Below are 23,762 nucleotides of genomic sequence, written 5' to 3'. Positions count from 1 at the left end.
ATCGGCCGGCGCGGCGGTTTGTTTTCTGATGGATCCACGAATCGCGTGGCCGCGATTCCACCCCGCGTCGCGTAATTAATTGTCGCGAACGTATAAAAACTCCGGCGCACTCGCCGTTACTTCCGCTCGAGAGAAGCGCGGCGGGGCGCCCGTGGAAGGTCTCCCTGCCCGCTTCCTTTCCCCATCAAATGGGCGATGATAAACAAAGGGAAATTACTTTTCCTCCTTCAACCGGGACGATCTTTCGCTTTATCGTGTTGTCCTGATCGCCGTTGGGGTTCTGTCGCATAATTTTTCCTTCGTGCATCGAGAAACTATAATTACGCCGTCTAATTATCGCGCGCTTTTTCGCAAATAGTGGCTCTGGATAGAAAGTTAGTTTTTGTCAGCATCGATGAGAAGCTTCGATACGTGTTGAACGCATGTCGTGTCTAGCATCTATTTCGATATACTGCGATTTTCGCTGTTACACTGCAAGAGCTGATATTTTGTGCCGCACGGAGAAAGCAGAGCGTAAGCTTGTTCGCATTTATTATATAAAATGATAATTCTCTCTATGCAAGTTTCCGGAGCTTAAAACATTCATGCACGTCGCGTGTCACGGGGACGGGGAGAAAAAGGCGAGCTGCTTCGTTACGAAGGTTGTTCGCACATATACAGCGCGGCATCTGACGCGTCCATTATGCGCCAGTCGCGCGCATTAGGCGAGCATAATACGCGCGAAAAGACTTTTCTTTTATGCAAGTCTATCCCCCTTGAGCGCCGCTCAGGAAAATATAGTCGCCCCGAAAGAGTGAAAGAACGTAGTCTGTCCCGAGCACTCTTCGGGTAATCGAAAGTAAAGGAGTCCACAATTATTAAGAGACGCTGCTCTCGCGTCTTTTAATAATTGCGAGACATTACGGGCAGTATAAAATACGCGAATAATTTTCTCGTATCTATTTTTATCTACTCAGTTGTTTGATATTGCGACGGGAGGAACCCATATGTTTTACAGACATAAACTTTCTCGCAAAAGCCTTAATCGAAAAATCAATACTTTTCGCGAATACAGAAAATACAAAGTTTCGTGATAAGTGCACATCGAGAAGCTGGCAAAAGGGCGTTTAAGAACATTATTGTTGTCAGTAACTTTATTACTTCCAAATTTTTGTTTCTCCCTTTTACTTTTCAAGATTCATGGAAGATCTGTTTCTCTGCTTTTCTCAATAGGCTCCCAATAATTATTAGTCGTATTGATTATTTCTTTCGTATTTTATACGGTTGCCGTAGCTGAAAACTGCACGTGGCAACTAAATTTCAGTTGTAAAATATGAACAGCTGATATTTAGTTGCGATAGCTAAATTTTTTTGCTACTGTGCCTGTTGTATTAGGTGCGACAGCAATAATCAAGCTTTTTAGTCGACATTAACCGGTGTTTTTAGAGAGTAAGGGAAGTCCAGGTTCAAACCCTGGCTGAGGTAATATTTTTCGCAATAAATTTTCTGTATTAAGAACACTGGCCGGTTAATGTCGACTCAAAAGCTTGATTATTGTTATCTATTACAACTTAAAGAGATTTCTATGCTAGAAATTTATAGTTATGGCAGCAAAATATTTTTAGCAATTCAGTAGCTACGGCGAAAATTTTTTTTCAGTGCAGGATACATATCGGTCAGATCCTGTTTTAATTAAATCGACGTGCACTTTGGTTAAAGATTTATAAGCTCTTTCGATATTATACGTTCACCCTCGCCATGTTAGGGTCCGATCGGCAATTCTTTTCGGCCTGTGATGTATAGGACATAAACCATTCCAGTTTAATGCATCCCGAGAAACGGCGTCACTCCTGCCACATAGAGAGTCATGAATGATGAACTAGGATCTGGTTGGATACGGTGGGCAAAGAAACGGTCCGCAGAAATCCGCAGTGCGCTTTAATCAATGCTAACAATCCGTTTATGGCGCGGAGGGTCGGACGCGTTTGCCAAACCGAAGGGCGAGAATGACCTTTTCCGGGTTTGCGAGGGTCAGTTTTCCTCCTACTGGTGCACGAAATTGCGTTATCGAAGCGAAACTCGTTTCATCGGGACGACACTGGCATGTTCCGCCCCTCGTCTCGAAAGAAATCATCTCCGTTAGTGTCGGCTAAGAGGGAAAACCAACGGACGATTGCACCGATAACTCCCTCCGTATCGTCAAACAGACGAATCAATTTATTGAGTGACATTAAATGAGAGGCAGTAATTAATGGAGAAGAAATTGAAAATCGAATTAATTTACAGTAGTAATTATTCTATGTATGTAATGAAATATTAAAGGAAAAACGAATTCGTTTCTTTGACAGATATTTAAATGTTATAGAATTTTTACTGACGCCCGAGTTAAAGCGTAATCCGTTAACAATTTAAATTCCCGTAATTGAGCAAATTTATACCTTTGCCATGGCAAGAAGTTGGAACGAAGCTCGACGACGATCGAATTAACGTGGTTTATTAAGAGCCAATTAAAGTCTGAAGGCGATTACGTTTAAATTTATGGTTCGTTGGAGTTAATTTATCGTCCTAACCATTATCTTCGTTTTAATGTACTTATTCGGATATGGTGAATAGAGCCATCTTGGTGATGGCTTTTTCGCCAAGTTTGCGTCTTTTTCCCCCGCTAATTTCCTCTACTTACTTTTCAGTTTTTTTTCTCGTTCGTAGATCCCTTTTTTTCTTAGTGTCGAGTGGAGGAAAAGAAACATTACGAGAATAAATGTTACAATTACGTACGTATCTATCATTGATAAATCGCGACGATGTATTATACATGTTAGAAATCTCGCAGCAATTGTTAATATATTAATTGTAATACATATCACGTTGCTGCTTACAATTATCACATATTAGTCCAGCTGTCATATACTTGATAGTTGATCTTTTTGTGACAATATTTTCGAACTGGATTTTGAAATAACTTTGGGATATTTAATGACAAATCTTTACTCTAATGCTCGATTTGATTCTCCTAAAGGTGATTGATATTTTTACACATAGCTATTAATTAGTAGCGTGAATCATAATACATTTATGGTTTGATTTCCGTTATATATATATATCTTACTGGCCAGCGTCGCGACGCATGTGTGCAACCTGAGTGCATTCGGCGCACTTGCCTCGCTGCGCGATGCAACGAGGATGCGGCGGCGGTTTTAATTACAATGCAATTTTCCTTGCGGTGCCCATCCCTTTGAAATGCTGTTAGGCTTCCACTCGAATACACGAAGCAATCACGTACCTCCTGGGCGAGGGAACGTCTCTCATATCGCCGCGACGTTTTGATCCGCGAAGATTAAAGGGGTCCCGCCCTTTTCCCTGCGCCCTTAACGTGCCCGCGTCGTCACTCTCGTGCCCCATTGTGGTGGTGTGCGGAATTTGGCACGACCGCCGCAAGTGCGTAAATATGGCGCAGGGCCGGCGCTACGAGCCCTTTTCTGCTCTCAAGCTTCGAAGGGACTCGCCGCCGTCCCCACTCGAATCCACAGCTTCACGTTTCACTGCCCGGTAACGACGTCGATCCTAAAAGTCGTCGGAAGCAGACGCTTCCATGCAATTTCTTTAATGATTATGGTAATTGGTCCGAAGATACGGCATATGTAATTAATTTGAAGAAATTGTGTTTTAATGGTCATTTAAAATAATCAGATTGATGTAACGATATAAATTATAAATATATCTATTTGCTATTTAGTGATCAGTTATTTAATATAAAAAATGTTACGTGTATAACAATCTTCTGTTTAGCCAGGAATTTAATGTTGCGAATATACACATTGAACGATAGTGTTTCAACGTTTCATTGATGACGATACTTCGTCATACGGTATGTTTTCTACCCTCGAATGCGTTTTTGCAGTCCACCCTCGGGCCGGAGTACCATATAAAACCCATTTACGATCCAATCTGGTCTGATAAATTCCAGAAAACGTACGAGTCACGGACGGGACGCGTGTTGGGTATAGGGAAGATGCAAGAACCGTAATGGATTATCGAGGGACGGTGTTCGGTAATCGAATATCATTTAGGATTAAAACCCATCAAATTTTCCCTCTCCTATTAGCGTGGGAAGAACACTTTGCTATGCGCAGTCGTTTATCATTGCATCCTGTAGCATTCTCGTAGTATTTCTTTTTCAACCCGACAATGAAGAGTCAGAAGAACTAGTCTTCTTTCCAAACTCGAAGTTTCAAAGTGTGTACTTACCTTTGCTCTTACAGCTTTTCACATATTTTCATTTTGTATATTTTGTTATCACTGCAAGAAAACGTCTTCAGGCTCTTTTGACTTTCAAACCAAATCTAATTTCTTTCGCATTTGACATAAATCACGCACGCGTTTTATGTCTTTCAAGTGTTTTATACCTGCGATTCGACAATCTATCGATTTCTTGAAGGTGCAAGCAGTTGTCCGCGACTTTAAGGTCTCGTGAAATTGGGCCGTCGCGTCGTAGAGAAGTTTGCTTTTACGACGGCCGATACTTCCGCGACCCTTCGCCGACGAAGAGAACGAGCCTACGAATGCCGAGTAATTTCTTCGTCGTCTTTTAGGAGCGACGTTCCCCACGTATAAATCAAAGGGCTCGTAAGGGCGTAATGATTCAGCAGAGAGCTTTTGTCGTAGATGAGTGGCCTTACCTCTTTGGTTTTTCGTCGCGGTGCTTTATGTCTCGCGAGAAACTTTCGTAATAGCTCCGACGCTTTTTGATATGACAGACAAAATTTAACAAAAACCGTAAGTTATAAGTTGGAAGTCTTTAATAGATTTTATATACTGAATAGTTACACGGAGAGAATGTTCTCTTTAAATTTACCCTGAAAATCGTGCAATCGTGGGACAACACGGCACTTTATGAGAGTTCTCTGAAATGTTACTTATTTTACTAGTAAAATGTATACCAAGTATAATTACTAGTAAAGTGCGTGGTAAAATTTTAAAAAACTCTCATAAAATCTTCGAAATGCCGTGTTGTCCCACGATTACATGATTTTCAGGATAAATTTTAAGAGAAAATTCTCTCCTTCCTTCCTACTCTTTGGCAACTTTAACATTGGACACCGAATCTTATTTGCATTGTTATGAACAACGCGAGGGGTAAACCGCTGAGGGCATTGTGGTGTACAGATTTGCGGCACTACTGGGCATTACTTGGCATTTTTTGGGCATTAGTTTGGGCATCAGATCTTGCTGAGGCATTATAAAGATAAAATAAGATAAACTAAGATAATAAAATTAAGTAATGCCCACTGGCATTGGTGTACAAGATTTTGGTCAGCGGTTTCCCCCCTCGGAACAATACTTATACTTCAGAATTATCTCTTTCACATGTTAATAAATTAATTTAAAAAAATTAAATATTTTACTTGTTAACGTTACTAACATTTACATTCGTTAATTGTTTATCAAATTTCGACGACAAGATTTATATATTACGTATAAAGTTTTCCAACGTTATGTTGCAATGTACGTTTCACATTACGTTTATTTTAAGAATCGCAGCCCTCATTCTCAAAGACGTCATTACATCGTTCTTAATGCTCGACATATTAATCCGACATTGTGTTCCCAGTAAGATTATTATCCCTGTGATCGACCCTCGCAGCACCTTTCCCTCCGTAATGCACACGAGACGTGATCGCCGGATGATCGATGGTGACGCGAAACTTTGGCATCGCGAGACCGCGCAGAGCTCGAAAGTGGACAGCGAAAGAGCGAAACGCACTCGACGCATGGCAGCGCCTTCGTTTTGAGCCTCGACTTAGGAGGAGCAGACACTGACGTTCCCATCCGTCATGATGTCGTCGGGCATCTAGTCGTTCTTCAAACCCCTGGAACTGCGATCGGTGAACCCCATGTGCGCGCATTGCCGGCGTAATCGTGCACCAGGTGCCACGCTGACGTCTCTTAACGAAGGACGCGGCTCCCTCATCACTCCTCTCGCCCTCGCGTTTCTCTCTTTCTTTCTCCTTTCCTCTTTTACTGCTCCATTTTCTCCTCCCGGAGGAAGAAAGCGGCCCAGAAACGGGGGCGCTTTTTAACAAGCATTGGATGTTCGTGCTATAAAAGGGACGTTTTTGCTTGTTAGATTGTTTGCTCGCCACGGCCTCCGTTCGAATCGGGTCCGGGCGACGACGCCTCCGTCTTATCGAGATTGCGCCGGTTACAGAAACAGATTTTTTGTCGTTTCTATTTCGGTTCGACGGGGTTGAATTGGGAAGTCGTGAGACCATCTTTATCAGCTCGTTACTCACTTCATGATATAGTATTCCTTAGATATTCCGATAAGAAATATATCTTGTCTTTGTCTTGTAATAAGCAAGTAGCTGTAACATACTTAAGATATTTTAAAAAAATGCAAAGTCATTTAAACACAAAGTGTGACGCTTGGTACAAAAAAATTTGTCATGGACTGTTTAATTTTTAAACGTCGGGCTGTTTAAAAGAATCGCGTAAAATATTTCTACTTCTTCTCTGCCATCACTGTACATTTGATTGAAAATAGAAATTTTACAAATTAACAAAATGAAAAAGATCCCAATGCATCACTCTCGATACACAATGCATAACTTTCGGCGATATTTCTAAACTATCACGTGCAAGTAGCTTTTTCCGCCATTCAATTTTCAACCGCGTAACAGCACCATTTCCGACGATGGACGTTCGAGCGGAATAGATCCAGATTAACGGAATTTTTTAGCGGGCCTTTAATTTTTTTCTGGATACCTCGCCGCGAGAGAGCGCGCGGCCGTCCCGTCAGACTTCGCAAATCCTTTGGCCAAACAAGCGGTGGAGGATCTGGCAGGTGCCATTTGCCATTGAAATCCTGCTGCCATTAGAGACGTCCGATCTAAATCCCAGTGGCATTTGCGCAGCGGATTGTCGTCTTATCCGAATGGTGGCCCTACCTCCTCCTCGAGGCCGGGCACGCCGGGCCCGTCAGCCTTCTTCTTCTTCTTCTTCTTCCCCCGTTTTCTCCCTTGCGCATTTCACTCCTGTTATTTCACTACTCGTTCGTTCTTCCTTTCGCTCGCGCTCTCGTCGTCCGGCCGGTCGATATAGAAATTCTCCTGGACCGTTTCTGGCGGCGAACGTTACCCTGTTAAGATCCGCAAAGCAAACAGCGGCCGATAGATAAGAGTGTCCTTCGGGAGCCTGCCAGGGATAACACAGGGCTTTAAAAGGCTCGCGGCGTTTTCGCCAGAGACATATATGTAGCACGGCTGCGCCCTCCCGTCCAGAATTCGAAGCCCTATATGTTCGTCTGTAAATATTTTCCAAATTTCCCGGCAGCGTCCCGATAAGACATTTTTACTCATACTCAACTATTATTTTTCTAACATGTTATTCTGAGAAATAATTATCGTTTCGCGCTAATGATATACCGTCTTTGATGTTGATGTTTTAATTGCTTATCTGTTTAATTAAATGTGGGAAAAGATTAATAGAGGAAAGTCCTATTATGAAATAGCTTTCCAATATCAGATAGCAGGTTGTCAACATCCAAATTCAATCATAAATCTTTTTTCGCAACGATTACATAATCTAACAATGAATTCTCCATTAAACAGATTTCGCTCCAAGGACAATAGATTCATGGTGGAATCAACTGATGATGCCTATCAGTTTAACAGAAACCCCGCTATCCCAGATTAGGGTACTTTCCTCTAATAATTAAAGATAAAAGAGGGATCTTGCCATATCATATTAAATTTGTCGAATTGTATGCGACTTCAAAATTCAAATGCACAATTAACATGAAAGTAATAACAATTTGGAGCCATTGTGTAATGAAGTGCGATTATACAGACTACTGGGAACTGTATGTCTGTACGTTATGTCTACGCGCTATATCGATGAGAAACGCGAGAATTGCGCTAAGTGAGCTTTGACGGATTAACCCCATCTCCCGATGACAGGGCGTGGTAAACTCGTCGGCGGAGAATTACTCCGCACAGAGACTGAACAAGTCAAACAACTCGAATGACTCTCGACAAATGAACGTTAGAGTTCTAGCTCTTGCCCCCGCGGAAAGTAAATACAGCCTAGGAGTTATGTAGTTGATTTTGCCCAACAAAGCTACAATTCGATTGCTCAACGCTCCTGCCAGCCGCACGTGTCTTGCGTTCTGCCTTTCCCCCGTGTTGCGCGTAGCCTCGCGAAATGCTAATTTAGCTGCGCGTATCGATGCTCGCTATTTGTCAAGTACGCGTAAAGGCGCTCGCAGCAATCCGCGCACGTATGTGGCGCGGGCTTTATGCGAAAGAATATTTTTATGGGTCCTTGGCTATGCAACTTCGTCTCTTTGCATGCATTACGGTAACGTCGTCGACATGTCTACACGGCGTGCCCGAAATCGCACAATTTTTCACAGATTTTGTAAGGCAAGTTAAAAAAAAGATTGACATTTCAGTGCCACGGCATTGACGAGCTTAAATTCTTAAAACATATGGAAGAACTTATTCCTCGGGCAATGTCAAGTGATATTTGTTTCAATAATTTTTTATAAGAACTGAAATTCTGCTTTCAAGCTTTAAAGTTTGAGTGTCAAAAGATATTAAGAATGAATCAATTTCAGCAATGGCGGATTAGTTTTTAAGAAATCTGTATTACTCTTGTATTTTTAGACTCTGTATATTCACATATACTTTTTAAATCGTTGAATTTTCTGTACAATTCTGTACAAGATTTCTGGCACGCTTTTCGACTTCTAACGAAGTCATTCAATTTTCCTTTCCCTCGTCGTATACTCGATTGGCTCCTAAAAATCCAAATAGTTTCACCGTTCGGAGATACAAATGTTTACCGAGTTCGTGAAAGAAAGAAGATAGGGCGAATGGAAAAGATTGGATTGGCAAGACGCTCGAATAATTTAAGTCGCTACAACTCGCGATGTAAAACCTCGTCACCGTATCACGAAATATCAATGTACTTATCCAGATTTCTTCATTGCCAACAAATTTCATTTAATTATTCTTAATTAAATTTCAGTACAATTTTGTACGCGCTGCATATAAGTAAGTGAAGGCAAAAAAGATTGAATCAATATCACGTTTTCACACGAAATCGACATCATATCTTTGTTTAATGAAAAAAAAATAACCAACGATCGTTGACGTGATCTTCGCGTGGTTTCGTTGGGAACGTAATACGCACAATCATCTCGCTAAGCATTTGATTGCGTGATTTTCCGCCCGTGGAAAAAAACCGAATTAGATTTGAAAAATGAAAAAGAGAGAAGGGAGGGAAGAGAGAGAGAAAGACGAGTGCATTTCCGTAATGTGGCGAGAATCACATTATCTGGCCGGATCGTTAACGTTGATTTAGCGGGATGGAGTATTGTAGGGATGTCTCCTGTAATCGATAAAAATTAATTAAGCAGTTCGTCATTATTTTATCACTTCAATATGATAATGCGTACATAAATGCTTGGTCGTTTTAATCCGTTTATTTATTCGCGATAGATTCATTGATAAATGAAATACGGTATCGCCGAGCGCACCGCGTTCGGGGGAGCGGCGCATAATTCTTTAACGTTCCATTTAAATCGTTATTTAACCAAAAGCGTTAAGCGAATCATTCTCGCTCGTCGAGTGAAATGTTAACTCGATGCGACAAATTTCATTATTGAAACCGCGCTGCGCGCTGCGGCTATCGCGCGAGGGCGAAACGATTTTACGCGGGGCGATTTTGTTCCGTCGGCGGACGCGATGCAGTTTCATTTTATTTCACCCGGGTGCATATAATGGCACCCTTCAAGATCAATCTTCTTCTCACCTGTCCGCGGTATTAGAAATGCCGGATCGTTATTTCACGACCCGTTCTCGCTTTGTTCGAGAATGCTTTTTTTTTTCGTCCGTGTTCGCGCGCCCCGTGCGTGTATGTGCGTGCGAGAGAGCGTCGTAGACACGGCCTCCCTCTCGCAGATTTTTACTCTCGACTTTCTCATTTTCGCAGAGGCGATGATGCGAGAGTCTCGTGTGTCTCGCGATGATTATTCGGAGTGATCGAGGGAGGGTTCCCCCAGGTGGTGCAAACTCAACCGTAAGAGATTGCTCGGCCTCTATATCTTCCAGCGCGGCTCTTCGTCCGTTATCCGCGAATCATCTTTTTTGTCTGGGCTTCTGCCCCAGTCGCTGTCCGCTTTTCTGGCACGTCAGTCAGTCAATCGGGAAATTTATTCGTTCCCAGCGTGCAGCCGCTGAACGAAGCTAACAGTTCGGATACGAAGATGCATAGTTGATCTCATTCTGGATTGAAATAATGAATTTCTTACGAAGGAAGGAATGTTTCAAGTTATTATTGGATTTGCGTGCGGTATAATTTTCTCATGTTTCCCTCATATCTTACCTACGAGGGGTAAACCGCTGAGGGCACTGTGGTATACAGATTTCGGGTATTACTAGGCATTGCTACTATTTCACTATTTCACGCAGACAGATTTTTTTTACGATATTCCTCTCAGTTATTCTACTCAGACAGAATAAAGTCATCATGTAAAATAATTGACATTTTTATTAGATAACACAACTTTTTTTCTAAAACCAGGGGAATTTTTTAAAGAATCGACCAAACTGGCAAAAATGATGATCTTTATTTTAGTCACAACGTTTCGATCTTTTTATCGGGTCCTTTTCAAATACAATTTGTCAAAGTCAAGTGCAAAAGAAAAGAAATCTCGCGAGTGAAAATGTTCACGGCGATATTCTCATTGATTATGGCGACAGTAGCAAAGTCTATAAATCGACGATGAACGATGGCGGAGTATAATACGTTAATTCGTTATTCGTGATCGCGATGCGTGTGTCGTGCTAATATAACGGTAAATTGAGCCGCGATTGTCCCTTGCCGTAACACTATGCGTCACTGAAACAAAATACGTATAACAAAACGACCAAGGATTCTCATTCGGCTGTCCGACCAAGCGTCTCTAATTTGATTGGCCGCGGTGAAGGGGCAGATAGCATTGAGACAGGTCAGTCCGCCGTGAAAATCGGATGCGCCGACCCTGATATCCCTTCGGGGAATGGAAAATTCAGTTATAACACCGAACATTGCCGTGTACTTTTCAGTTGCGGTTAGTTGCGAATAATACTCGTCACTCCGGCCGTTATGGCCAGCTCTCACTCAATTTAGATATATACGTCGCTACATGCTGACGCTGTTGTTAGATACGCGAAGCTTTAACATCATCCTCCGCGTATTTCGGGAATTTAATTAAAATTATTTAAAAAAAAACGAGAGATATAATGCTGCGAAGTACTGGACGATATAGTCGGTTTGTTTCTCTTGTTAAAATTAAGCCGTCAGAAAATGTTAAATTTTACGAGAGTACCGTGTAGCAAAAAATAAGAATTTAATTGCGGAAATGTAAATTATATATTATAATAAGCCGCGCATGAAACGCGTGGTAGGATTTAAAGTCCTTCAGCCGTATGGATTTCGTAAGCGAATCACTTTCGTCCCTTATAACTTCGTTGCTTGTCGTTCAGCATTTTCATGAGCAACCACGCGGCCGGAACTAACCGCGTTATCCACCTTTATTTGGTGTTTACACGCGGAACTTTGTTCATCGCCTCATTTACACGGTAACCAAGGGTACCACCGCCGCTCTCTGCTCTTCTGCTCTCTTTCTCCCTATCTCTATTTCACGGTGTTTCCATCTTTTTCGTTTTACGCTTTTGTCTCCTTTATTCAGTAGTTTCTATTCCGCGCACTCTGCTCTTTATCTACGGGGGAAATATTAGCCGCGGGCGCAGTAGCGTTAAAGGGGAAACAGTTAAATTAATAATTTCGAAATTGCGAAAGAGAAATTGCCACTCGCGGTCCGGGTTCCTTTGTGCAGTTGCACTTTTCCACCCGGCAAAACTGCCACGGCGAGCAAATGGGAATCTGAACCACCGACTTTTCGAAAAATCGATTTGTCTCCAGGTAAATGGATTCAATTGCGCCACCTGATAATTTCACACGAACTGGTATTATCATGCTCTTGTTACATGATTGAATACCTAGTTGGATCGAGCATATTAGATTTTAAAATGACGCAATTATCTATACTTAAGTCGATTAAGGAAGGTTTACAGGAGAATAAATAATTTTATTTGACAAAATATATTATATAATAAGACATTTTATTATTATACGACTATGTAAATAAAATATTTTATTATTATACAATATTACACCGTAATACAAAATATAATATTAGAAATATATAAAATCAATTTTTATTCTTCGCGAACGTTAAATGTACGTGACCTAAATTTACCTCTATTAAAATTCCACTAAAGTAACAGGAGTAATACTTTTCTCAAGCATGCCATTAATTATCGGTATAAATTATAATAAAGTATTAGTCGTAATGCTCGAGTCTTGCCGATGTAATTTTTTCATTAACATGGTTCCGCGTAAAATAGGTACACTGGCTCGATTAATCTCGTTGATAGCTGTAATTTTCACACACGCGTTGATCTAATGAGAAACGAGGTTATTTCGGACACTTCGTAACAGGGTACCGACTGCACCGGGAGAATCTTAGCGGCACCCGTAATTATGGGGCCCCGTTTCGAAACGAGCCCTCGCTCCGCATGGGAGTGAGGTCCAACGTTCGACCGAGCTTGTTATTGGCAGCGTAAACAACACGATTATCTCCTTCCGCAGTGGTACCTGCCAAAAGAAGATTCTATTAATATTTATGACGATCCGAGCGTACGCGAATCGCTTCGACACCCTACGGGGAAGTTAGGCTTGCCAAATTATGCGACGAGATGAGTTATAGGTTGAGGTTGCAACGCGCGATCGTTTGCTATGCTTTCATTACCATCACAACATATCCGCTATGCTCGTAAATGAGTGATGAAGATGAATGTCGAGTGCATTTATCAATTGTGCCAACGTGGCTCGTGCCCGCAAAAATCACATTGGACAAATGAACTCATTCCGACACTTAACGGGGGATAGTCCAAGATATAACACTTGAAAAAGTTTGTAGCTCTTTAACGAAAGATTACAAATGCCACAGAATGTAGTTATTTTGATCACTAGTTAATTTTATATTAATCGGTTTAGTAATACACAAATATATGTATCATGATTGTAAAAATGTGGTATCGTACACGGAGGGAATTTTTTCTTAAAATTTATCTTGAAAATTTTGTAATCGTTGGACAACTTAGCATTTCGAAGCATTTTATATGAATTTTTTGAAATTTTACTCTAGAGAAAGTCTCCTATTACGTGCGATAGGATCTTAATGTGGGATAGCAGGGTTTTTGTTAAATTAATAGGCATCGTCAGTTGATTCCACTATGAATTTATTGATCTTGGAGCGAAATCTGTTTAGTGAAAAATTCATTGTTAAATTGTGTAATCGGTGCGAAAAAAGATTTGTGATTGAATTTGGGTGTTGAAAACCTGCTATCTCATATTAAAAACCTATCTCATAATAGAGAGGACTTTTCTCTATATTTTACTAGTAGAATGTATGGTAAAATTTAAAAAAACTCTCGTACAGTTCTTCAAAATGCCATGTTGTCTCACGATTACATGATTTTCAGGATAAATTTTAAGAGAAAATTCTCCCCGTGTACCACAAAAATTGAATGATAGGTAGAAATAGAAAGTAACTTGTAGATATATTATAGATTATAGGTTTTAATATAATCCGACCGAGAGGAATGAGAACATCAAAGTAAATCTCTCTTTTTCTCCCGATTTAAAGATTTCACGCTCATACATATTCGCGTGAAATTTATTCGACGTAATGCATCATACAACTTCTCGTAATTCCCAACAACGTTTCTCTTTAATGATATTTAATAATGCTGCACGTCATCCGACATCATCGTGAAAAAATGGCGTCTTTGCATCGGGGTCAATGGCGCATCATGCATTTATTCGGAACATTCCATCACGAGTCGAGTAACGAGTATTTTTTTATTGCGTCGAGAAATCGCGCATACGGCAGATTCGACATGCGACGACAATATTTTATTTCGACGTGTCGTACAATATTTTTTATATCTGTCACTGGATTTATGTACGATAAGCAGGATCCAATAATCTACCAGGATGGATAGCCGAAAACTCACTGTTATTGATACGACGGCACGTTTTATTCGTTTATATGTTTGTCTGTTATAAATTTTAAATCGGCGATGTTTACAGTAGTTGTATTTATCTCCGATGCATACATATGCCCGTGCGTTCATGAGCAAATGTGGAAAAAAAAACATATATCTCCGTGTGTAAATACGTTGGAACGATGAATTAAACAAAATCTGATTTTCCAAATAATTAGACCGCTAAATTATTGTACACAGCATTCGCGCTGAATATATTCCCAACAACCAAGAATGAAGTTTAAATAGCGTGGAAAATGGAGTTTATCATTTTGCAAGGTAATAACGTGAGCTAAATGCTAGACAAATTGAAGAATGAGTATATTAATTACGTCATACTCCATTAGGATTTACCGTAGACGCCGTCGCCACATTTTCGCATTACGAGCGAAGTTCCGTAAAAATAGGGGAACATAAAATTTCCTCTGGCGACGAATTCCGGGTTAACATTCTTGGAACGGTCGCTCTAACGAGCTCCACGATAATAAAAGTGAAAGGCGCGCGAGCGCGAGTCAGTCTCGCCGTTCGCGTTTTCCTTGTCGGGAAAGGGGTTGAAGAAATTGGCAGGAAGGGAAGGAGGAGGGAAGAGGAGAAAACGAAGAGAGAAAGAGAGAGACGTCGGCGTAACGCGTGATATGCCGCTATCTCCGGACGCCTTCTCAACATGTTAATTGTATATTTGAGGTGAAGCGATAAATAAGGTGTCGTCGGTAGCTCGCTGCTCGCTTGCCGTGGAGAGTCTTCATTACCAGCTGTAATATATAACCGCGGCCCTGCGGGGGTATTCCCGATTCGCGAGGCGAATTAAGTGCCGGGTACGTACTGGGTGACCCGTGGAAACCAGATTAGACGATTGCTCGCCAGTCGTCATTGTTCTGCGCGAAGGTTGGGATCAATATTTTATCAGTTTTTTCCCCCTTTAACTCGTGCGACCAATCTGGTCCCCGGATCGAGCGATTCCTCTTGTTATATATGTAAAACGTGCACAGGGACAAGGACGTTATTTTAGCGAGACGACTTTCGCGAAGTCGCCGCGGCTAATCGCGCCCGGGCATCTCGGTTGTTCATCGTGCCTTGCAGCGTTCTGGATAAGGGTTCGCACGAAAAGAAAGCGAAATCGGATGTGATCTCGGATACATCGGTTTTGAAGGCGGTCCTGCGTATATATAGGGTGTCCCAGCTTCCTCACGCTCGTCTTTATCTACGAGCTCTTTCATCAATTTGAACAAGTTTTCTTGCGACAGTAATAGAATCAGCGTTTGTACTGTTACTCACTTTTAACTTGCAAGCGAATAAAAATCAAGAAACTTGTGCAATACGTGTTAAAACATAAGAATGAAAATGACATTTCACGCTTTCTCATATTAAAGATAAGCTTTTGATGGATTTTAATAGAAAAAATTTTTGTAAAAGTATCCCGTGGTAAAAAATTGATTTAGTACCAAAAAAGAAATAGCGCTAAATTTTTAATTTTCTGTTTTATAAATAAATAATTACATAAAATAAAATAACGTTCAAAGGAGCTAACGAACCAGACACTGGTGTACGTGTTAAAAAATTCTATTTATAAAAATAATACATACATTTCGACCTCAAATCAGGTCATCTTCAGTGTATTATACTCGTAGAATTTTAAATATTTACGTTACGTACATAAGCAAAACCTACAGTTAAGATGTAACAATGTTTAAATATATAAAAATATACATATAAATATTCTTTGAAGAAGAAATATTCTTTGAAAGAATAATTAGTTAATTAGTTAGGTTGAAGTTTAATTTTAAGTAGAAGTTTAAGTTTAGGTTTAGGTTAAGAGGAGTATCTAGGATAAGTGGCGTGTGTGGTATCAATAAAGATTATTATTATATATATAAATATTATAAATATATAAATTTTAAACAAATAAAGTTCAATAGGACCATCGTGATATAAATCAAACAAGGGAGAACGCCCTTAGGTTCGAGCAAGATGTTGGTAAACCAATAATTGTAATCTAAAATGTGAATTCATATACCGTTTTCCACCTTGTCCTGCGCGCCGGTTTCTTTTCGGACATAACGGTTTCATTTAGACGGAATTATTGTCGTCAGTAAATTCCCATATTAAAATCGATAAACGATTTCTAATTATTTTAAATGCTTTTTAGCATTCAATACCCCCCTCCCCGCACTGTAGAGAATTCTATAAATTTAAAATTTCTGAAGAAAATACGACACATGAAATGGATTGACGTCAGCTTAGAACATGTCTGAATTTCACAATGAAATTTAATTTTTGTGAAGCGAGCATAAATTCCAAAATGTTGAAACAATTGTTCGCGTGCGAACATTTCCGACACGTACTATGTACACGTGTACCGATCGATCCTCGGGTTTCGAAGTGCGAACCGGTTTCCTCGGCTCGATTTTCGACACAAGCCTCGAGTCTCCTTCAACCCTCTCGGTCTGTTCCGATGGGGTTCTTGCGCATCATTTTTGTCTCCCTCGTCGGAGCGAGCGAGGCTTTATTCAGGACACGACGTGGTGGATAGCGACGATACGCCTTCCCAGTGTCAGATTTTATTTATCTCACGGTGGGTTTTTGTTTCGTGCTAAATACTCCAGCATTTAAGAAGACGGTCTTCCCCGATTTATGGCCGCTGCCTCCAGTTCTGCTTCTTGCTCCTCTTTGTCTCTCTCGAATCCACTCGTGCGTTTTGCGTGGAATTCTTCAAGAATACTCGTCTCACGCTTTATCCGTTATCACCAGCATCTCGTTTCCCTTGGAAGCTATGCCGATTGTAAACTTAAAGCAGCGACATTAGCATTATATTATAATAAAAACTTCAACGCGTGATAAAAATCTTGAGACTTTTGTACCCTGTTAACGTTTCGCTCCGTTCTGTTCCAGATAAATATGGAAGCGGTGACCTCGACCGATTACGACTCTACAAATCTCAGCAGGAATTTTAATCAGGTCGGTTTCAATACCTATAATTACTCGCAATTTGAAGAGAAGTATAAACCGCGGCACTTTTTCAAATATGGCGACGAGTATCTCGAGTACGGACATAAGCTCGGCGCTAACGATAGATTCGCGCGAATGAAGCATCAGGATGGCTCGAGACTCGATCAGCGATACGCGCGTAGCCATTCTCAGCCGGAGCGGCAGCATCACTCGTCCCAGGAGACACGTTCCAAGTCTCAGGATTCCCGCGAGCTCACGTTCTATCAGATAGACCCGCCCGTGAAATCGGAAAATCCACGGCAACACGACAAGTCGCACCAGAAGTCGCTGAAGAAGGAGCTGATCTTCTACGAGATCGACGGACTCGCGTCCGGTCAGGAGAGGAGGGATAAGCCCGAGGCGTGCAAGGATAAGGGCATCAAGACCCACGACAAGTCCCACGCCGATGGTCAGGAGAGGCCGCAAGCTGCGAGGCACGTCGGCAGGCAGAGTCATCAGGAGCAGCAGAAGACGCTGGCGAACGCGCCGACGACCGACTGCCATCAGCTGAACCGATCGCAGTCGGATCTCACGGAGTGTCAACTGCCGAATTACTACGGGTACCGGAATAATCCGTACATCGATCCGCCCAAGTATCGACAGTTCGACAGGCCGCCGCGCTACCAGGAGACCCCGTTGAAATCGGAACCGCCGCCCAAGTATCACGTCGATCCGCCCAAGTACGCCGAGGTGCCCAGACGGCAGGACGACTTTAAGAGGATCCAGGTAAGCCGTAACATATAGGGAATTCTCGCCCGCTCGATGAAACCTGTAAGGACACGGGCTACTCCGAGAGCACCTCGCTCCGATCGATTATAAAAATCGGAGCAATAATAAAACAATTACATTGTGAAATTGTACACGATTGTTTTTTCCACCACGAGACTGCTTTGGCGAATTAAATTGTCACGGCAAGACCGAGAGCGCGAATTCTGGAGTAAATTGCGAATAATTGCTTTCGTATAAATAAAGACAATTTTCTCTGACTCTAAACGGACCGTTCAGCCGCTCTCATTAGTAGCGCTCCCGGTTTTGTCCCGCTGGCTCACGCGGCGACAGCCGGTGTGTTAACGTACGTGAATCGTAGTACTACACGCTGACTACTATGTTACGTTATCATTTGACAGGAGGAGAGAGGCAGACGACAAGGTGGCGGCGGCGGCGGCGGCGGCGGGGGCGGGGGTGGCGGCGTCAGCGGTGGTGGCGGTGGCGGTAATTCCAGCGCAGGAAGGGGGAACACCGGCACTCATGGCGCCGAGACGCCCTCTAATCTGGCCAGTATCACGCCGACCGCGCGAGAAGTAACACGCGCCGCGGTCGCACGACAACGGCCCTCCCACAAGGCGTGCGACGTGCGCGGCAACGGCAACAACAACAACAATAACAACAACAGCAAGGAGAACCTGTTGCAGGAGACCGGCGTCGACTGCGATTCCCGGTGTCACGTGGAGCCGCCGAAGGGTCATCATCATCATCATCATCACCATCATCAGCAGCATCATCAGATCCGCGGAATCGGTGGTGGCAACGTTACTAGTGGTATCGTCGGTAATGTCCTCCCAAACACTTGTAGCGGCTCGTACGGCGACGTAACAACGCCGTCCGACAAGTACAAGGGCACCGGGTCGGAGTCGAGTCGGGGCGGCAGCGGCGACGCGGTTCAAGGTCGCCCGAGCGAGAGATCCATGCTGAAGATCGAGAAGCTCTCGGGGAAGGCCGCTCTGCACGGCGGCGGCGGCGGCGGTGGCGGCGGCAGCGGCGGGGGCGAAACGGCGGTCAGCAAGTGCGGCGCGGAGAGAATGAAATCGACCCCCGCGCAGGAGGTCGGCTACAGCAAGCACGAGCTCGGCAAGACCAAGAGCCACGACACCGGGCACGGTTACAAGGTCGAGAATCTGCGCTACTACGGCGAGCTGAAGGGCTACTCCGACTTGAAGGCTTACGGTACCGTGGACAAGCAGCCGGTGTCCGCGCTGGTGTCCGCGCACGAGAAGTCGCATCTCGTTCACGCGCCCACCTCGTGCGAGAAGGGCGACAAGTGTCACGGCAAGGCGCCGTCCTCGTCCGCGGCGCAGGCCTACAGCCTGGCCAAGATCGGTCAGCAGCAGCAGCAGCAGCAGCAGGCGGAGAAGGGTCATCACGGCGGCGACCACTACTACCACAGATCGTCGCACTCGAAGCCGAACGTGTACCAGGTGTACCAGGAGACCAAGTACTCGTACAACGTGAGCGGGGTGCCTGGGACGCCGGCGCAGGCCAGCGCAGCCGCGGCCTTCTTCGCAAGGTCAGTGTTCGTTCAATCTAAGCGAGTACGATAGCACGTCACGATAGCGTGCTGACGACGCACCTGCTGACGCGTCTGACACGAGCGTCCCAGTTACCGTGATACCCCGATACTCTTGCATCGCGAACCTCGGCTCGGGCACCGCGCGTATTTCCTCTTTGAAATATTGGGGATTTGAGGGGGGGGAAGCGCGAAGAATTACGTCCACGTGCAAACCTGTGCTTTCTTTTCAACTTTGCATCGTCATTTTTTATTTTTCGACAATTCCACCCGCGAAAGTTTGGAAGTGAATTATATTATTCGCAGATAATTTTGAAATTTTGAAATTGCATTAAGCGTTTATTCGGTATTGATTTATTGCGGTTTTCTTCTTTCTACGTTTCACAAAATATTGACGAGTACGCCTTTAAATAAAAATGAGAAATAATATCGACATCCAACGCGAGTTTTAAGAGCGTGAAACGAAAATTCCGAACGCTCGGCTGAATCATATACCCCTTTCTCGATCAATTCCACTTGTTTTTAAAGACTTTTGATATCTCCGACACGTCGGCGTAACGACGCGCGACGTCGCTTGATGGTTAATAAACAAGAATGAAAAGACGGAATTTTACCGAGGCGGTTCGATCGCGCGAAAGTTTATTGCGGCCATTACGCGATTTTTGTTTGTTCGGAGAAATTTACACTCTCGTCCCGTGTCGCGCGCGAAGCGCGATCGATTTACAAGACCATAACCGCGCGTACGGATCTCGTATTCCGTTAGCGGAATACGTATCTACGCGTTTAAACGTAAAAAGTCGAGACATTTTTCATCGCTATCGGCTCTGCCTCTTGGAGCGTGAAGCGCAATCGAAGCGCTGCTCGCGATACGCTAGCAGGAGCATTATTTATTACGCGAATCGACAGCCTGTTTACTCGAGAAATTTGCGAACTCTAAGCTCCGGCTCAGCCGAGCGCTCTCAAACCCAACTTTAATTGACAAGAACTGCGAGGCGTAATGGCATCGGCGAATAATGGAGCAAAATTTTGGGCGCGCGCAAGAGCTTTCTCAACGCTTGTACTTTCCCCGCGAGAACCCCGTGTCGAACGAGCACGCGTACTCCATTGTGCCCCTCGTGGTCTTATAGCGAATTCGGTTGCTTGCACTAGTGCGCACTGAGTGCACACTAAGGCCTGTTTATAGCCAGTTCTTATATTTAACTTTGTCTTGAATACACGTTCAAAGAGTATTTAGTCGAAAAGTGATCCGTGTAAACGTTGTACAGACCATTTGTCTGGGTAAGAAATATTGCAAGAGGTATTTAAGATGATCTTTAAATATAACAATTGACTGGAAACAAGGCCTAGTGCGCACTCAGTGCGCGCTAGTGCAACCAACCGAATTCGCTATTACATACGCGCATCTCTCGCGCACGCTCCTCCGCGTTTTAACGCGGATAATCGCGATTACGCGAGCGCAGCCGGCCGTGGAATGACATTCAGCTTCAAGTCTCGCGTCGTTTCTTCCTCCCTCGAGCAGGTGCCTGACTCGTTGGTCTTATAAAGCGCGTTTTCATCGTAAACGCCAAACCACCGTCCCTGAAGAGAGCGCGCGCACGGGACTATCCTTCCTGGTTAGGTCTCGCGCTTTGATCTCGGCACGCGTATTTTCGACGTTCCCGTATATATGAAAAGCACGGCACACACGGCGTGCTTGCGCGCGCGAGGAAGCGCGAGCAGGCGCGGATGTCATGTGGTTTACGCGCGAGGAGAAAGCTCTTTCTCTTTCTAAGGGCTGCGCGGTCACAGCCGTCTTTTCCCCTTAACCTTAGGCGCGACCTCAGCCCTTTAATAACCTTGCTCATAGCTCGTGGATATTGTAAAGCACAATGGCATTCTTGAGGTGGGAGGGGGAGGGGAGTCGCCCGCTCGTACATCCCGTCTTCACCTTTCCTTCCCCCTTTCTCTCCTACGTTCTCCCGCTCGTTCTCCGCTCCTGTGTGCGCGCGCGCACAAAGCGCGCGAATACGCGTGAGTTATTAGCGGCGGCTAATTACGAACTACGCTTAATATAACGATGTGCGTCGAGAATCGAAAGTTTTCTGGACGGGACGGGGAGAGAACGCTCGTGGGAGGTCCCTCCGCTTGGCGCCGGACTTCGGAACACCGGCAAATTATTCAAAGCGAATGGGACTGTTATTAACCGGATGCTCCGCTATCCATGCATATAATAAGCCCGGGCTTTCAGCAAGCGAGCGAGCGCAGCCCATAGCCGGCTTTAGGCTTACGCGAGTTTTAATAGCGTTTCGGGGCGGCGGCGGTGACGCCGGCTAATCATCGGGATACCCGAACGGGGATTCAAGTCGCAATCGGCGCGGTCGAATTAAACATGCGGCATACAGATCTGCCCTTTTATCTTCGTTTAACATCCTCGCGCTCCCAATTATTTCACATATCAAAAGTGAATGTCGCACCTACCTGCATGCGAGCCCTTTGAAAGGCAGCTGGTATCGACTTTCAATGTGTATTAAAATATTTTCCACTGGATATAAAAACATCTTGCGCTCTTTCACTACGATCTGATACCGACCGTTGTTAAGGGAATGCTGGAGTGATTCGGCACTTTTGGCATCTTTTGCTCCTCGAACTGTCGATTCGTGAAAACATTTGTGCAATATACAAATTGTGTGGCGTTTGTGTACGAACCGACAGCGTTCCACTGTTCGGACTAAATCAGAGAACAGCATGGTACCATTGAAATTAAGTTTAGAAGCCTAACAAAAAATCTATTCACTTTTTACCTAACCTATAACTTAGTCGAGCGAATAGACTCCTAGGAGCCAAAGGTGCCAAAAGTGCAGAATCACTCCAGCATCCCCTTAACAAACGAGGTGATATTGTTAAAGGAAAATTTCGCGCATTCTTCATTTTTTTATTATAATCTTTATTGCTCCCCTTAGGGTTACAATCTTATACATATCTCCACATACACCACTTATTTTAAATACCCCTCTTAACCTAAACTTAAATTTATACTTACAACTACACTTAAGCCTAAACTTATTAGCTAATTACTCTTTGAGAGAGAGAGGGCAAGTTTTTTTTTAACAAGATTTCCTTTTTTTATTAATTTGCCAATTTTTCAAGAGAGTAATATTTGCATCAATGCTTTTACTTTTCTCTCCTTGCCGGCGACGTCGTAAATGTTGCAGCTACGATACGCGTAGTGATCTATAACGTGCACTTACGAGTCAGTTAGCCAGCTCGTCATTAACGCATAATAGCGTGTAGCGGGCGCTTGAGCGATCGTGCCTCGTGTTCCAATGATTTCAATGCTCTCGTGCCGAGACAGTGGCGCCTGTTCTGCACATACTGTCTATTTAATAGCTTCTTCCTTTTGCTCTTTAACGATTCCTCAGAACGGACAGTAGTCTCGTAGGAAGTTGTTGTGTGACGAGACTCGAAATTAATGGCGCGCTCCGCGCGCGCATCGATGATCGCCTTTCGCTTTTTACAGTGCTAATTAAACTAGAAAATTAATCATTTTTATTCGTAATCTAATGTAATTCATGCGCTCTATTAACGTCAGTGCTAACTGGCTTTTCCAGGTACGTTAAATGGATATGAATTTAGCACTCGTGAAAAATTATATTTTATAACTAGCTGCGATCGTTAGATATACTTTTATACTAGCGAGCGAGATATAGTGGCTGCTTTAATTTAGATAACGGCACATTCGCGGATATAGAAAAAGTCAAATTTTAGAATTGCAAGTAGCTTTTCCAATTATTCGACTGTCATTTTAAAGATCTTTTTACACGTACCGGTACCAAAGAGAAAACAAAGACAGTCAACTAATAAGAATTCTTCAATGTCGCCAGCGATATTTAACAACGTCAGTGTTTTCTTGACCATATCTGGCATTTCAAAAAAAGTCGAAATAGACGCGTAGACAACATCTTGATACTGTTATTGCGACAAATATTATCATATGCCTCGGCGGTCGAATTGGTGAGACGCCCGTCTAGAGTGTAGGGGGGAGGTCCAGGTTCAAACCCTGGCTGAGGTAATATTTTTCGCAATAAATTTTCTGTATTATTAAAAATGCCAGGTGTGGTCAAGGAAACACTGACGCTGTTAAATTTGATAACGTTCGGATTATTATTCCGTCGAATGTTGGCGAACCTGTTGAACTCGCGCACTTTATTTGTTTCCTCGAAAATGATCATCCACCTCGTTTTAACCATTTCCCCGCTTTCCCAGATCGGATGTAAATCCGTTTCGCGAGTAAACACGGTGCGAAGTTGCCAAGAGTGGCTGCGCTGTTTTCCAAATTTCCCCGCATCGGGAAATCGAACTCCGATGGAGGTCGATTTCCC

General features: G+C 43.4%; 1 protein-coding gene across 1 annotated transcript in view; it reads left to right on the top strand.

Moving 5' to 3' along the window:
* The window catches only part of LOC105568501, a 133,818-nt gene extending 114,368 nt beyond the window's left edge, over positions 1 to 19,450 (top strand). Inside the window, exons 4-5 of the mRNA XM_012024210.1 lie at positions 17,025 to 17,846; positions 18,248 to 19,450. Of these exons, the coding sequence (XP_011879600.1) occupies positions 17,025 to 17,846; positions 18,248 to 19,438 (2,013 nt within the window). The 3' untranslated portion in view covers positions 19,439 to 19,450. The remainder of the gene's footprint in view (positions 1 to 17,024; positions 17,847 to 18,247) is intronic.
* The last annotated feature ends 4,312 nt before the right edge of the window (positions 19,451 to 23,762 follow it).

This window comes from Vollenhovia emeryi, unplaced genomic scaffold (assembly GCF_000949405.1).
Source record: "Vollenhovia emeryi isolate VEMERY1.0 unplaced genomic scaffold, V.emery_V1.0 DF939129.1, whole genome shotgun sequence".
NCBI classification, from domain to species: domain Eukaryota; kingdom Metazoa; phylum Arthropoda; class Insecta; order Hymenoptera; family Formicidae; genus Vollenhovia; species Vollenhovia emeryi.
The sequence above is the reverse complement of the archived record's forward strand: the minus strand, read 5'-3'. Positions and strand labels throughout refer to the sequence as shown.